The sequence below is a fragment of the Oryza glaberrima genome, chromosome 2, assembly GCF_000147395.1.
Source record: "Oryza glaberrima chromosome 2, OglaRS2, whole genome shotgun sequence".
Lineage (NCBI taxonomy): Eukaryota > Viridiplantae > Streptophyta > Magnoliopsida > Poales > Poaceae > Oryza > Oryza glaberrima.
Window position 1 is genome coordinate 1,983,791 of NC_068327.1, and position 16,752 is coordinate 2,000,542.

At 41.8% G+C, this 16,752-nt stretch overlaps 2 protein-coding genes and 1 pseudogene across 2 annotated transcripts; all 3 read left to right on the forward strand.

The window, feature by feature from the left end:
• The first annotated feature begins 8,038 nt into the window (after window positions 1–8,038).
• Window positions 8,039–9,305, forward strand: LOC127763858 (uncharacterized). The gene is made up of 3 exons (XM_052288656.1): window positions 8,039–8,596; window positions 8,738–8,782; window positions 8,895–9,305. The coding sequence occupies exons 1-3, from the start codon at window positions 8,241–8,243 to the stop codon at window positions 8,950–8,952; spliced, it is 459 nt and encodes a 152-aa protein (XP_052144616.1). The 5' UTR covers window positions 8,039–8,240; the 3' UTR covers window positions 8,953–9,305.
• Window positions 9,306–9,616: 311 nt separating this feature from the next.
• On the forward strand, window positions 9,617–12,482 carry LOC127761067 (protein REPRESSOR OF SILENCING 3). Its single transcript, XM_052285282.1, has 4 exons — window positions 9,617–10,022; window positions 10,261–10,476; window positions 10,954–11,421; window positions 11,511–12,482. Exons 1-4 carry the CDS (start codon window positions 9,801–9,803, stop codon window positions 12,261–12,263), a joined length of 1,659 nt encoding a protein of 552 aa, XP_052141242.1. The 5' UTR covers window positions 9,617–9,800; the 3' UTR covers window positions 12,264–12,482.
• Window positions 12,483–14,363: 1,881 nt separating this feature from the next.
• On the forward strand, window positions 14,364–16,213 carry LOC127764614 (uncharacterized; annotated as a pseudogene).
• The last annotated feature ends 539 nt before the right edge of the window (window positions 16,214–16,752 follow it).

A 16,752-nucleotide genomic window follows, 5' to 3' on the forward strand; every position in this document is an offset into this window, starting at 1 on the left:
TCATTTAAATTTATAGAAAATATAGCAACATCAATGACACTAAATTAGTTTCATTATATTTATTATTAAATATATTTTTATAGTACATATATTTTGTGTTGAAAATTTTATTACTTTTTTCTATAATTTTAGTTAGACTTAGAACTTTGACGTTAATTACGATACAAAATGGAGAGAGTATCAAAATAAGTACAGTTTTATCTCCTTACCTTTATTCCGCAAAATAATTTCCTGTTAATATAGGATATTTCAGTCTTTCTTTGAATATTAAGCCGTTAGTAGAGTAAAAATTTAAACAGGGAAAAGAACTGCACAGCTGGTTGGTATGCTTATATCACCATATTCGAGTGCAGGTATTCTCCAGGTACAATGCAGGTCGATTTCGATTCGATTCGATTTCAGCGTACACGGGTGGAAAAATGTTTTTTCCTCCCGATTTAGCACCCTTTGTAGTCCCGGTTTTTCAACCGGGACTACGAATCCGGGACTAAAGATCGCTATCTTTAGTCCCGGGATTAATTTTTAGTCCCGGTTGGTAACACCAACTGGGAGTAAAGAGGGGGAATCTTTAGTCCCGGTTGGTGTTACTGACCGGGACTACAGAGGAGAAGCGACAGTTCCTCGAGATCTTTTTATTTTATTTTATTGTTGAATTGCTAATGGCTAGTGTTAATCCCTGTATTTTCTCCCGAATCAAATGGGATGCTGTAACGTCCCGCCTCTCCCAGGCCGAGCCCACTTAGGAATCTTTAGTCCCGGTTGGTGTCTTTAGTCCCGGTTGGTGTTACTGACCGGGACTACAGAGGAGAAGCGACAGTTCCTCGAGATCTTTTTATTTTATTTTATTGTTGAATTGCTAATGGCTAGTGTTAATCCCTGTATTTTCTCCCGAATCAAATGGGATGCTGTAACGTCCCGCCTCTCCCAGGCCGAGCCCACTTACATCTGGCAGCTTTCATAGGTCATAGACTGCCCTCACAGACCAACACATGTCTTTTCTGCACACTTTGTCCTCACTCGTGTACACCCGGGAAGAATTTCCCAGTCGGTCACCCATCCCAAATTGCTCCAGGCCAAGCACGCTTAACCTTGGAGTTCTTTGGAGATTGGCTTCCGGAAAAGAAGTTGCAACTTGTTGATATGAGTATTCTATTAATCCTATTAAGCCCTAGGCCAGGATGTTACAGATGCACATCCCCAAATCAACATCCCAAATATTAAGTTACTTATACGCACAGATCAAATACATCACAAATCCTACACACAAATCAAATACATCACAAATTCTAAAAAACTACACACAAATTAAATACATCACAGATTATACAAATTATACATACCAGATCCATGCGATGCAATGAATCACAAAATCTAAAAAATTATACATCCAGTGAAACACAAATTAAAAAAACAAAAAAGAAAAGCAAACGAGCCGGCACCCGGCCGCAGCCGCGGCCGCCGCCGGCCGCCTGCCCGCCGCTGCCGCCCGCCGCCCACCTGCTTGCGCGCGGCCACGCCGCCGTCTGCCTCCACGCGCGTGGCCGCGCCGCCGCCACCCACCGCCCGCCTCCCTGCCGCCGCTGCCTCCCCCCGCACGGCCGCGCCGCCGCCTCCCGCCGCCGGCCGGCTGATGGGAGGGAGGAGAGGGGAGGAGGAGAAAAGGAAGGGGAGGAGGGGAGGAAGAGAGGGGAGGGGAGGAGGAAGAGGATTGAATCTGAGAAGAGGAAGAGAGGGGATGTTCCAATCTTATCTAAATATCTGTCTGGGACTTAACCGATCAGATGTGGGAGAGAAATATTTACTCCCGGTTGATAACTCCAACTGGGACTAAAGATCGATCTTTAGTCCCGGTTGGTATTACCAACCGGGAGTAAAGATCAATCTATCTTTACTCCCGGTTGGTATCACCATCGGGACTAAAGTGGTAATCTTTAGTCCCGGTTGGTAGTATAAACCGGGACTAAAGATTCTCGACCCCCTGACATACATCTAACAAGGGATGAACCGGGACTAAAGATCCTCTTTAGTCCAGATCAAAATTTTTTTAACCGGGACTAAAAATCGTTTTTAGTCCTGGTTTTTAATGGAACTGGGACTATTGTGGGATTTGTTCGACCGACCAAAAATAATTTCTCCACCGGTGGTAGTAGGCAAGTAAAACCAGGTGGTTGGTTATTCACAGAAGATGAACACATGCGTGGGCAGAACGAAAGAGAGATGAGCCGGGGAGACGACAGGCGAGAGGTGGTGAACATGCGTCTCCCATATGCGAATGTTCTCCAACTACACGTACAGTTGGCACTTGGCAGACTCACACACGCTAGCTAGTAGCCTTATTCGATCATAACAACCTCATTGTAAATTTAGCTATTCTGTCTATTTCAAAATATAATTAATTTTAACTATAATATAGATAAATTATGATAAATATTGTTTAGATTTATAGCTAAAAGTATTATATTTTAGAACGGAGGTGTCAGGCTAGCAACTGCTACTGCTATTGGTACGTCAGCTCGCTTGCCTTGGCTAGCTAGCTGCGCTGGGCTGGGTTGGCTTCCTTTAGCTAAGGCTGTGTTTAGTTCACACTGAAGTTTGGAAGTTTGGTAAAATTGAAACGATATGATTGAAAAGTTGTGTGTGTATGAAAGTTTTAATGTGATGGAAAGTTGAAAGTTTGAAAAAAAACTTTAAAACTAAATAGGGCTTAGGTTCAATTCGTTCCTTGCCAAGCATGCTATACTTTGCTTTGATGCCCGAAATAATGGCACCGCCCTCCTTCCTGATCCAATGATAGATACTCCATTCTTCTAAAAATATAAAAAGATTTAGGTACATGTGATACATCATAGTATTATGAATTTATGATATATCACATCCACTTAAAACTCTTTATATTTTGGGACGGAGAGACTAATAAACATGTCCCATGTCAGTTCAAAAAAAAAAATTATGGGTATTTTGGATCGCTGTACCACCAACATTTAGAGCCCATCGGTTGCCCTAAAACAATAAGCTAAAGTTAAAATATAAATTTAAAAACTTAAATTTAAATTTGATTTCAAAATATTTTAAATATATATTATTTCCAGTATTACTTTTTAAGTCACGAAGAACACATATACAAGAGTTTTGCATATTATTTTTTTATCACTAATAAGCCACTACGGCTTATAATTAGCTTTTGATCAACAAATGAAACTGTTAGATATGCCTGAATTTTTAATAAGATAGTTTTAATAAAGCATTGAACCAAATCAGCTCCTAGCATACCTGTATTGTGGTATCACCCTGTATTTTAAGGACGGTTTAATTTTTCTAGCATTTTGGTGACGGGAAGAGACGAACATGGGGAGTATCCGTATCAGTTTGTGATAGCTTCACGAATCACGATTAATGGAGTACTGGTCATAATCTAACAGCGCGAGACGTTTGTTCTTCACTGAAAATATTGAGTATGGATGGAGTTGTTGGGCACATCCCGCACATGTATAAAGTTTGGTGCAGGAATCTCACATGCATGTAGCCATAATTTCATCTAATTTCTCATAAATTAGAACCGTCTAGCACTCTAGCATTGTTGTTTTCTTCAGCTTTCTTCAGAAACCGAAACAATTGTGCTCGCAATCGTCAGTGCACACCTGTGTTCAGTACTGTCAGTGCACGCCTGTACCATTTCCTGTGATCTGAATGCTGCTAGCTGTGTGTTGCTTGAATCAGACAGGAGTATTCAGCTCAGGATGCTTGGCTGCCAAGAAGAAATGAGACACTTTCGCCGTGTTTAGTTCCAAAATATTTCTTCAAACTTCTAACTTTTTTATCACATCAAAACTTTCCTACATACATAAACTTCTAACTTTTCCGTTACATATTCTAATTTCAACTAAACTTTCAATTTTAACGTAAACTAAACACAGCCTTTGGAGTAGTTTGTGTCAATGGTTGTTGGACGACATGCATCTGCATGTGACATTGTGTGCACATTGCCGTACGTACTGCAGATCGATGGAGGGATGGGATACAGGTGTGCACTGACAGTACTGAACTGCAAAGCTTCGGTGTGAGGCAAGGACATGTTCGATCAGCTTCCTTTCCAACCAAGCGAGTGAACACAGAACAGAATGGCAGATAATGTTTGGTTGGTAACTAAATTTTTCACATCTAACCTTAGTCAAGTCACAGTTTTAGTAGATAGTATTTGACTCTTGCCACAAGTCTATTTTCCCTAACTCTTAGCCACCTGGCCCACATGTCATACACTCTATTTTCTTTGCCAAACGTTGCCTAAGCTTAGTTTGTCATTTTGTTTGCTACAAAAGTATGGCTAGACTAAGCTTAGCTATCTTAGTAAAAAAAATGTGTCACAATATTAGTCCCCAACCAAACAGACCCCACTCATCAAGAATCTTAATTGACCACACCACAATTTGGCTAACTGAAATCGTGTATTTGTAAAACAAAAATAGCATGGTGGCCCGTGCAGATTGCATGGCTAGCATCATTATATTATCTCATATAATAGCATATATGTTTTCTCATTATATTATTCAAATATATTAAAATGACATCATAATTTTAAATTTCGTAATAACTTTGCAAAACTACAAATGTGTAATATTCATATTGTATTTTATATACGTGTTAGTTATTAATTATTGTTAATATCAAATTTTAGTTATTTGTAAATTATATATATTCCTATATGGACTCTAGACTCGTCTTTTAATATTTTTTAAATTCCGAATTTTCTGTAAATTGTATTTCTATATGGCTCTTCTTCCAATATTATTTATTTTTATTTATGATTTTTTATTATTTCTAATTGTATTTCTATGTGAACTCTAAACTCATCTCTCAATATTCTTTAATTTTTAATTTCGAATTTCAGTTACTTTTAAATGGTATTCCTATATTGACTTTAAACTTTTCTTCCCATGTTTTTCTTAATTTCGAATTTTAGTTATTTGTAAATTATATTTTTATACGGACTCAAAACTCTACTTTTAATTTTATTATGCTTATTCCAAATTTTAGTTAGTTTTAAATTCCTATATGGACTCTATACTTTACTTCTAATATTCCTTATTTTTTAATTTCGAATTTCTATTTTTTTCTTAATTGTATTTCTATATGGACTTTTATACTCTACTTCTAATATTACTTATTTTTAATTCCGAATTTCTATTATTTACTAATTGTATTTCTATATGAACTCTATACTCTACTTCTAATATTCCTTATTTTTAATTCCGAATTTCAGTTATTTCCTAATTGTATTTCTATATGGACTCTAGTCTCCTCTTCTAATATTTCTTATTTTTTAATTCCGAATTTTAACTATTTTTAAATTGTATTTCTATATGGATTCTAGTCTCCTCTTCTAATATTCCTTATTTTTTAATTCTGAATTTCAGCTATTTCTAAATTGTATTTCTACTAGCAAAAATGTCCGTACGTTGCAACGGGTAAAAAAATTCTAATAATAATATACGTTTTTCATGCATAATGATGTCAATGACAATGTTTCTATTTTAATGAGCGGCTTGTTTTTTTATAAACAGTGTTTTTTTTTCTTGCGTGATTTTCTCAAACCATTTTTCAGAAATGGCGCATTTCTTTCTAACAGTTTTTTCCTACCATGTTTTTTTTTCTTTTTTTACTTATGAAGAAAACCATATTTTTCTCCCTTTTTTTGCTTTTCTTTTCTCGTGTGTTTTTTTCTTGTTTTCTTGCACGTTTTTTTGCTTGTTTTTTTCGAAGGTTCTTTTTTGCTTTTTTCCAATACAGGAGAATATATGACAAAATAAAGCCATGTAGTAGATGGCAAAAAAATCGATGGATCCTATCCGACTCAAGCGTCCATCAATTTAGCTTTTTTCTGACAGTTTTTTCAGAGCGATTTTTTTTAATAGACGGTATTTTTTTCTTGCCCGGTTTTTTAAAACCATTTTTTTTAGAAATGGCGTGTTTTTTCGATAGTTTTTTCCTCACATGTTTTTTTTAAATATTTTACCGACAATGGAAATAATTTTTCTCGCGCGTCTTTTTATTTTTTTATTGATGATGGAGAACCTTTTTAGCGTGTTTTTTGCGCTTTTTTTCTGACTTTTGCCTCACACGTTATTTTAACCGTTTTTATTTTCTCATGCATTTTCTCTTTTTAAATAGTTAGATTAGAGATAGAGAAGAGATATATACTGGTTAGAAATCAGATTTGGTTTCGCCCTTTCCATTTTTTCTCTCTTGCATTTTTTATTTTATACGAACCAGCTTTTTATTTTATACGAACCATTTTTTCACCATTTTCTTAGGGAATCGAACGAACTTTTTAGATGTTTTTTTGCCTTTATAGGAATCAGACTTTTTTTTCCGTTTTTAAAGGATTCGGGTCTAGCATTTTTTTTGTCACCACTTTTTTTTTTGCCTTTTATATGAATCAGATTTTTTTTCCATCGGATCTACAGTTTTTTTCGCCACTCAGGGAAAAAACTTTTGTTGTTGTTGTTTTTCTTTATTTTCTTTATTGTGCGGTTTTTCTTTTTCCTTTATGCACCTTTCTGTCTTTGTTCTCTTTCTCTTTTATTATTTTTTAACAAAAACGACCTCAAGTAGCTTGTTGCAAGATTATAGGGACTCGAATGTAAATATAAAAAATACAGGGACTCAAATATAAAAGTACAAATCCAAAAATTAAAATCATATAAAAATGGAATGCTCTTGACATGTAGATTCCATTTTTGCAAACAGATCTCCGGCACATCAATTTTTTTCACCAATCTGAGTCAGACTTTTTTTTTGGCTTTTCTTTTTCTTTTTATACACCTTTCTGCCTTTGTTCTCTTTCTCTTTTATTATTTTTTTTAACAAAAACGACCTCAAGTAGCTTGTTGCAAGATTATAGGGACTCAAATGTAAATATAAAAATTATGGGGACTCAAATATAAAAGTACAAATCCAAAAATTAAAATCATATAAAAATAGAATGCTCTCAACATGTAGATTCTGTTTTTACAAACAGATCTTCAATCCGGCACATCAATTTTGTTTTCAGCAATCTGAGTCAATTTTTGTTTGTAACAGCGAATCTATATCCGGATATAGGAGTCGGACTTTTTTTTTGGTTTTTTATTGGACAAACCTGGTTTTTTTCCGTCTGGTTTTTTTGGTTTTTTTCGCCCCTTTTTTTCTTCTGGATCGGACTTCTTTTTTCCGTTCCGGTTTTTTATCGGACAAACATGGTTTTTTTGTTCGGTTTTTTTTCACCCGGTTTTTTTTAACGGACGATGGAAGTAGCTCTTATTTTTTAAGTAGTAGTAGATAGATAGATATGGACTCTGATTTTTCTTTTTCTCCGATTAATGTGAGAATTTCTAGGCCATGAGAGTAAACGTGGAGACTCTTTTTTCTATTCCTTTAATAATATAATAGATGTGGAGTACTCCCGGGAAAAAATATATTAAAATACACCTTTTTGCCCGATGATTTCATAGGAATATACACTTTTAGAAGTGAATAGCAGAAGTATACCACTGTCGCAGAATGTAAGTGTGAGACGGCGCGATCTCACGCGACTAATAGATTAATTAGTGCAATTAGCAATTAATCAATTATTATTATTTTAATTAACATCGTTAGTAATTAAATTAATCACTAATCAGTATGATTAGTTACATTAGCGTCAACTCAAGCCATCTCGCTTGGCCAACCAGCGAGACTGAACGTTCTCACGCTCTCGCCTTACGAGACCTTCGCGCGTTGGTCTCGTGATTTCGCACTACCGAACCGCAACAACGGTGTATTCGTGTAAATCCATTCAAATCTTATATATTTCTGAGAAAAAAAATTCAAAAGTATAATTTCAAAATTTTCTGGATTGTGTTTTTCTTTTTTTTCTTTTTTACATGAAACATAGAGGAATTGTCCCAAATCTGCCTGGACTGGAAGAACAGTAGAAGACTACCAGGGAAGAGATGCAGTTGGGCTGTGGAGAGTCCACGTAGGCTCACTAAAGCCTGAGGCTATCCACACTTGGGAAACGCCTCTGCTGCCTTCTCCCTCCACAGAATGGCCTCGATGTGGGCCCCACTGGATCCCGGTGGGCCCGGGCCAAACGAACCAGTAAACTAATAGCTTCGCTTCCGAGTTCGAGCCTCTCATGGCCATGGCCGCCGCCGCCGCCGCCGCCGCCGCCGAGCTCGACGAGACAAGCTAGACGTACAGAAACCGCGCGAAGAAGAATAAGAATGCGGCCGTGGCTTGTGCCGCCGCCGCCGCCGGCGCGGCACGGCGTGGTGATCAGGATGCTGCAGGCGCCGGCGGTGGTGGCGCTGGCCGCCGTGCTCGCGGCGTCGACGTCGCCAGCGACGGCGGCGGCGGCGGCTGCTGATCCGGCTCCGCAGGAGGAGGCGGCGGCGGAGGGCGGCGCGGCGAGCACGCTGTGCAACGTGCCGCCGACGCTGTCGGGGGAGGACAAGCAGGCGGAGAAGATAAAGCACCCAAAGTCGGCGAGCGCCATGCGGTGCACCTCCAAGTGCGTCAGCACCTGCGTCCTCGGCGGCGCCGGCTCGCCCGGCGTCGACGGCCCCTTCAACATAAGGAGGTAGCTTCATTGGTCGCCTTATCTTGTCGATCTTAACTAATCAATCATTCAGAGTTAACGAGATGAACACTTCAATGCTTCTGCTGATCTCTTCAACTAATTCCTTCTGCTCCGTTCATGGATGGATCGAAATATATGCAGACCACTGGTGGTGTTCAAGGAGGATTTTCGCAGCCGTCAGTACTGGTACACGCAATTTTCCTGTTTCAATTCGCATGCAAATCCTCATCAATTCACACGCAAAAAAAAAGAAAAGAAAAGAAAAGCATCAGTTCATCTTCATCTTGTGCATGTGTAGCCTTCTGGAATGCTCGGACATCTGCAACCTAATCAAGGACGGAGAAGATGGCCAATGACTCGAGATGTATTATGCTGCTTCACCAAGCAGATTAGCAGCTAAGACACGCGTGAATCCGTCAAGGAAGCAATCAAGCATTACAGAATGGATGATTTAGAAGCAAACAAGTGATTAGCTTGGAACAAACATGCATGCCGGCCCAGATTAACTGAAGAACCATGGCGTCGGACCTGTCAACTGAATCGTGATACGGATGAACACAAGTCCGGTCCATACTGTATACTGTACAGTTGCATTAGGTCTCTAACAACACCGAGTTAGCTTGATGTAGCCAGCTCCCTACGTAGTGCGAAATCCCGAGTTAAATTTAAGATTGGATTAAGTACACATCTCCTTGTCAAGTTGTTCAAACCCGTCTCTTTGCATACGCATTTGCACTTACATGTTTGTATATGCAGAATAGCTTGCAAACTTATAATTAGACCCTTTTTTTTTGAACTGATGATCACACTGTTTGCCTAAATTGTTTGATCTGCGCAATTTGGCATCTTAAATTGTTGACGAACTATGTTTAATGCACAGCAGACCGTCCATCCAGCAGTCCACATAAATGGCCAAAACCAAGCCCAGTAGCCCATATCGCTATATGGGCCGGCCCATGAAGCAGGCAGTCTAACGATACAGCCCGCTAGTCCGCTAGGTCACACGATTGACAAGCGATTCCCCTTCGTAGTTGTCCGCACTCGCGCGTCGCTCGCCGGCCATCGCCGCCGCCGCCGCCGTCGCCGGTCGCAGGCCCGCCTCGGCCTCCCCTGTCTCTGTCTCCATCCTCGTCTGCCCTCCGCCTGGCGCCCATCGCCGTCCGCCGTCCGCCGTCCATCCGCGGTGCTTCCGTACTCTGTTCCCATGGCGGCGGCGGCGGTGGAGGAGGGAGGCGGCGGTGGTGCCGTGGCGCGGATCTTCGTGGGTGGTATTTCGGAGGGCGTGGCGGCCGCCGACCTGGAGGCCATGTTCGCCTCCGTCGGCCGCGTCGCCGGCGTCGAGTTCGTGCGCACCAACGGCCGCAGCTTCGCCTACGTCGACTTCCACTGCCCCTCCAACAAGGCTCTCGCCAAGCTCTTCTCCACCGTACGCATCGCCGCCCCCCCCCCCCCCCCCAATCTTCTCGTCTCTCCACTGCAGTAGCAGCCATCAACAATTCGATTTCTAGCTTGTCTGTTCGTGGTAGGAATCCTAGTGTGTACTAGTGGAGATCAAATTACGATTAATTTTGGATTTATTAGATGATTTTACCTATTATGATTTGTGCCATGCTTGCTGAATTGTTGTTGGCCTAAGACTGTTTGAGATTGATGCTTGTGTGCAGTACAATGGGTGTAAGTGGAAAGGGGGAAAACTTAGGCTGGAGAAGGCTAAGGAGCACTACCTTACTCGCCTGAAGCGTGAATGGGAGCAGGAAGCGGCAGCGGCGCAGGAAATGCCAGCTAGTGCTGATGTGGAGAGCAAGAAGGAGAAGCTCGAGCCGAATAAGGCTGTTTTGGATAGTACGAAGATTAACATCTACTTCCCAAAACTGAGGAAGGTGAGCAATTGGTCAGGCTGTGAGAAACTTTTCTTATGCTCAGCACTTATGCTGTTCATGCATCATTATGTGCTCTATAGCCACTTAGTCCTGATTCCTGAATGGGTGTGACTGAACAAGTAAATTGTATTCCATCCATTAATATGCAGAATAACATGATCTTTGTGAACTTTAGGTTTTCTCTATATTTTACATTAGTGTAAACTGCATCCTTTTATCAGACATGCTAATCATATCTTTTGTCTTTCAGAATTTGGGCTAAACTAAGCAGGTGTAATTTTTAAGATCAATTGTTGAATTAAGAACTGAATCAGAAACTGGGTATACATTAACTCCTTACATAAACTTACTTGGATACACATCCCATTGAAACTATGCTTGTAAAAAATGAAGAGGTGATATGTATTGACAATGTTTATTCAATATGTCAATTAATTCCTAAACATGCATTGACCTAATCAAGATTTCACTTGACAGGTGAAAGCCTTGCCTTTTAAAGGCACTGGAAAGCACAAATACAGTTTCCGGCATATCGAAGTCCCTTCTTACCCAATTCATTTTTGTGACTGTGAGGAGCACTGTGGACCTCCAGAGGCAGCTAATGATGAATATGCTTCTGTTCTTGATGCTGCTGCATATGAGAAGGAGCGCAGTATTATGAATTCTGTGATGAGCAAGCTCTTTGAGAAGGAGAATGACCATTTAGATTCAATGGAAATTCAGAATCATGGTGTCGATTTTGATGCCGCGGAACCCTCTAACGCCAGGAATGAGTTGCAAATGGATAAAAGAGAAGAAACTTCTGAGGAAGATTTGGATGACCAAATGGAAGAAACAGAAGATCCTTCTGAGGAAGAATTGGATGATCTCGTGCTTAACATCGTGACTCGCAAGCCAAAAAGCTCTGTAGCACAATTGAATAGCAAAAAGCAAGCAGCGGATAAGGTATGCACATTGCAAGTATTTCGAACATTATTCTGTGATGAACTACTCTGTTGTGCAGTTATGTTCATTAACATTTTCTGCATTTTCAGGATTCACGCTTCAGAAAACGTCAACAATTTGAAGAATCTTCTCTGCAGAAGAGGCATAAATCCTCTGATTTCTCTGAAACTAGAAATAGGAAACAGTCTTTCCCTGCTATATCAGGAGCCATCCAAAATGAACAAAAATCTTCAGATTTGTCAGGAAAAGGTACACATGAGTTCTCATCAGAACTCGATGGAGATAAAAGTTCTGCTAGTGTCCAAGATGTTGAAGCACTAGCAGATTCTTCTACCAGAAATGGGAGTGAACAAAATTCGCTTGCTAGTGAACCTAAAAGAGTTTCCTTGTGGACTCAGAAATCTGCCTGGAGGGATCTTGTTGGTGGCATGGGGAGTGCATCTTTCAGTCTATCACAAATATTGCCAAACACCAATCCAGCACCACCAAAAGTTTCAAATGCTACCGAGGCCTCTGCTTCACATGCTGAGTCCAGGACGAAAGTGAAACCAAGCGGGAAATCTTTGAAACCCTCGGAAGCTGCAACTCAGCTCTTGCCTGAGCAGAAGATGCCTACAAGTTCCATGGCAATGCTGTCTAGTGAGCGTAAGGAGAATAATAAGCTGGAAAAGGAGAGGGTGGTTCCAAAGATCACTATTGGTGAAGTGTGTCCGTTCATGAGAAATTCAGAGTCAGAAAAGCAATGGTCAAAGGCAAAGAAGGTTCTGACTGGTTTCATCAAGAAGGGCAATGAGAGCACTGGATCGAATGTCGGGAAAGGGAAGCCATCAACAAGGAGATAACAACGTAGCATGTCATTCCAGCTTCATCTTGTTGAACTACAAGCTCGGTGGTTTCGTGTCTCATAGGAACATGTGTTATTTTGTTGATTGGTCTCATAGTCTGCCTGATAAGAATGATCTGTCTTTGTTTGTGAAGCACAATGCTATGTACGAGTTTTGTTCAAATTGTTATTATTCTTTGTACGAGCAATTTAAAGTCAAACATGTTTCAAAAAGTGACATCTAACGTGCAATTTAAAGACGAACGGTCAAATATATTTAAAAAAGTCCAATATATTTTAAAAAGTCAACGGCGTTAAATATTGGGAAAATTATAAAAACCATCCAAATGTCACTCTGAGTTTGAGATGCCTCTCCATAAGAAGATTTATTGCAAATCCCCACCTCCTAAACCTTGGTTTGATTTAGGCACATTCTCTCCACACACGCGTGATTTCTAAAGAATCTCATGGCGAAATCAACCCGCGTGATTTCTAAAGAATCTCATGGCGAAATCAACCCGAGTCCCACTCAGGGGGAGCAAGAGATTATGTTGTTTTCTATATAAGACGATCATTTCGTTGCGTTATCATGGCCATTTTATTGTGTTTTTCATGATATACTAGCTATATATTCCAAACTAATATCATGTGTACTGAACAACATATCCGTTTTTTAGGATGTAATGAGCATATAGAAACATTTAAACATGAAGCAGTAATCATATAGCCAGATTATAACTGCATGACTTCATCTGTTGCAATTGGTCAGATGACCCAAAACAGCAGGTTTCATTACAGTTTAATCAGAAATTAAGGCCACAATCTAATGCAAAAGGGACTTGTTGACAAATCATCACGATGAGCGGAACTTGGCTAATTTCGCCACGAGATGCTCCAGGAATCACGCATGTGTAGAGAGAAGGTGCCTAAATCAAAGCAAGGTGAATTAGGACGTGTGGATTTGCAACAAATCTTCTTATAGGGGGCATCTCAAACTTAGAGTGATATTTGGGGTGGTTTTTGCAATTTTCCCTTAAATATTTTGTGACAGAGGAAGGACCAATGTGTAATTAACAGAACAGCGGGGGTCTTTTTGCAAAAGTGAACGTGGCACCCCTAACTAACTCTCCGGCAATCCCGGTGTTTTAAGTAGACAAATGTATTCGAACTCCTGCGGGCTGTGGCGCTCGTGCTCGCCGTGCTCGCCGAAATGGTTCTCCGGTGGCTCACCACCGCACTACCTCTCGCCGCCGCTGCCGCTCGCCACGCGGCCGCGGCTCCCTCCTCCGCGGCCACGCTCGCCGCCGCCGCCGCTCGCCACGCGGCCGCGGCTTCCTCTTCCTCCGCCGCTCGCCACGCCGCCGCGGCTCCCTCCTCCGCGGCCACGCAGCCGCGGCTTCCTCTTCCTCCTCCGCGGCTACGCTTGGCGCCGCCGCGGCCACGCTCGCCACCGCCGCGGCTCCCTCCTCCTCCTCCGCGGCGACGCTTGCCGCCGCCGCGGCTCCCTCCTCCGCTGCCGTGGCGGTTCTACCGGAGGCGGCGCGGCGAGTCTCCGCGGCTTCCCTCCTCGAGGAGTTAAACGCCTTCCCGTAGATGTCCCTAGTGGTCCGGTGGCTCGGCGCCGCTCGCCGCCCGGGAGCGGAGGTCGTCTCCAAAATTGCGGGGCGCCGCCACCACCTCACCACCACCGCCGCCGCCGACTCGAACCTTCCAAGTCAAGCGCCCGGACGACTCGTCAATCGGGGGGGGGGGGGGGGGGGGGGTGTGCTCAAGTGATCGGCGCGGGCGACTTCTTCGGCTGGGAGAGCAATGATTGCGGCTGCCTCGCCGACCTCGCGCCGTTCCCTCACCGCGGCGCGCCGTTCCCTCGCCGCCGCTGCGGTGCTGCATCGCCTTCTCTTCCCTGGTGGTTCGCGGCAGAGCAGGTGCGCTTCGGCGTGGGCGACCCCTTCGAGAGCGATGATGGCGGCATACTCCCCGATCTCGCGGCATTTCTTCGTCGCCGCCGCCGCTGCGCCCACAGCAGAAGAATCTTCGAATTCGAGAGCACCCACCACGGCTTTGGCAAGAGCAACAATGGCATGAGCGGCGGTCTTCGTTTTATGTTGGATGACACCGACAAGAGGTTTCGCCATGTCCGAGCTCGGAGAAATCGGTGGCAACAGCTGGTGATAAGGAAGATGTTCTCAAGTTCAGGGAAGCGCAGCTCGTCGGCTTCAAGGCAACAGACGCCTTCGCCGACCTCTTTACCGGCGGCCATCCCCAGCCAACCAGCAGCGGCGATTTCTTCCTCTTCATCTGAGACTAATTCATCCAGTGAGCAGGAAAAAGGGGCTTCCTCGTCAGCATGCTACATTGATGAATCATTCGGTCATCAGGAGATAATTGACGCTGAGACTTATGTCAAAGGCAAATCCTATGCTTGTTAAGGCGAATGTACTGGGCTCAGCGAAGACATTCTGGAGAATGTCGGATATAGCAGTGAGACTCATTCGGCGACTTGCGAGGATTCTGAAGATTCTGCACGAACAGAAGCGTTATCTCCTGGCCCCGCTCTCAGTGCAAAATCTAGTTATTGTCTCGGGTGAACTAAAGCTCAGGAATGTCACCCTTGCAGATGATGATTTCAGTTTTGATCGGATTAAATGTGACTATCAGTATATGTCCGTTGTGCTGGAAGAGTTGATCAAGTTATCTGTCGGACAAAATGGATTGACCAACATCCCTCCTGATTTTGGCAAATACTTGGGTTTGCTTAAAGGACTAGTCAAACCTGATGACGAATTTCTGATAACCAACCATGCTTCGTTGTTGCCCATGGCAAACAGGTACACCCGAATGTTTTTACATACTTTAATTACTTCAATTAGATCCAGTAAGTTATCCAAAATCAGTACTCAAGTAACACCTAGATGAAGTTTTGCTTAGTAAACTGTGTTTGCTACTGCTGTCCTTATTTAGTTCGTAGTTAGTACTAGCTAAATACACGTATCTTGCTAGCTAATATGATTTATGCTACTGTTGTCCTTATTATTTAGTTCGTACTACCTAAATACACGTGTCTTGTTAATATGATTTACGCATGCTACATTGGTTCGAACCAATTTGGTAGTATATATATTAGTGGCGAAAATTGATAAGAAAGCAACGACATTGCTGAAATTTTGGTAGGGTAAAATTGATTTCGCGAACGCTTTTTCTGTGATTTTGCTCTATTCATGATTTGATTGTTCTTATTAACAAGTTTGGTACTAGTAGATATAGAGTTTGTATTAGTGTGGGAAAAAATTGGTAGCAAAGCAAACATATATGTGATAGTACTAAAGTTGCCGAAATTTCAGTAGGGTGTAATTGCTTTCAATTAAACAAGCCCATCATGCACATGTTTTTGTGATTTTGCTCTATTCATGATTAAGTGATTGTTTACATTATTTGGGTTCATTTTTTTCATCAGTATGCATCTCTACTAAATGTGTAGGACGGATGCATTCATGATGATGTACAATCATATTATGGGCTATCTTGGCCGCAAAGATCCTACAAAGAAGATAGACATTCTATCACACAGACTGGCTTCGCACAGCGTCAGGAAACAGTGAGATAGGGAAATGGCTTAGGCGCCGGAGATACGGCCGGACTGTTAAGGAGTTTCTGCACTTAAATCGGAATATCAGGTCCCATCCATATGAACATTCCGAGGAAAAGATCGAAGAAGCTCTATACGGTGAATGGCCGGAACTGCTAGTTGAAATGCAAGAAAAACTGCAGGAAGAGGGTGAATTACAAAACACTGAGATGGAGTCGAAATTTGGGCAGCAGTGATTTTCTGCATTGAGTCTGCATCATGGAGAAACATATGTTCTGTTGGCGCTGAAAATGAAGACATATAACATCTGTGACATGTAAACAAATCTTTCATACATGCAGACATTGATCTTGCAACATAGTGCACATTAATATCATAGAAGTGCCTCAGTGTTTTTTTTTTTTTGTCTCTTGAGCGGAAATGATGTTGATGTGCAAATGAACAATCAGTTTAATCTTGGGATCAATGATCGAGGCACTTGTTGGGTGTCCATGCATGAGGCTCATGAGCACAAGATTATGCAAAACGAACAGGAAGAAATATGTATGGTTCGTGTGCAAATGACTGTTGATTGTCAGCCCAATATTCATGGAGATGGCGTACTTCCGTTGGCACAAATTACTTAATTAATTATTCATGCATGGGCGGGCGCAGCCTATTACACTTGTTAATGAGGCCCACACGGTCGGAGTTGAGTTAATAACCTGCGCGTATGGCTGGATTGTTGTACTCCCTCCGGGCTGATAATACTTGTCGTTTTGGATAAGGGTGAGGTCAAACTTTAGAATCTTTGATTATGAATTATTTTTAAAATATTTGTCTTTCAAATATGGTGACTACATGTATAAATTAGTCTTAAAAAGTACTTTAATAAGATCATATATTTGTTAACACTTTTATACATATTATAATAGAAAATAAT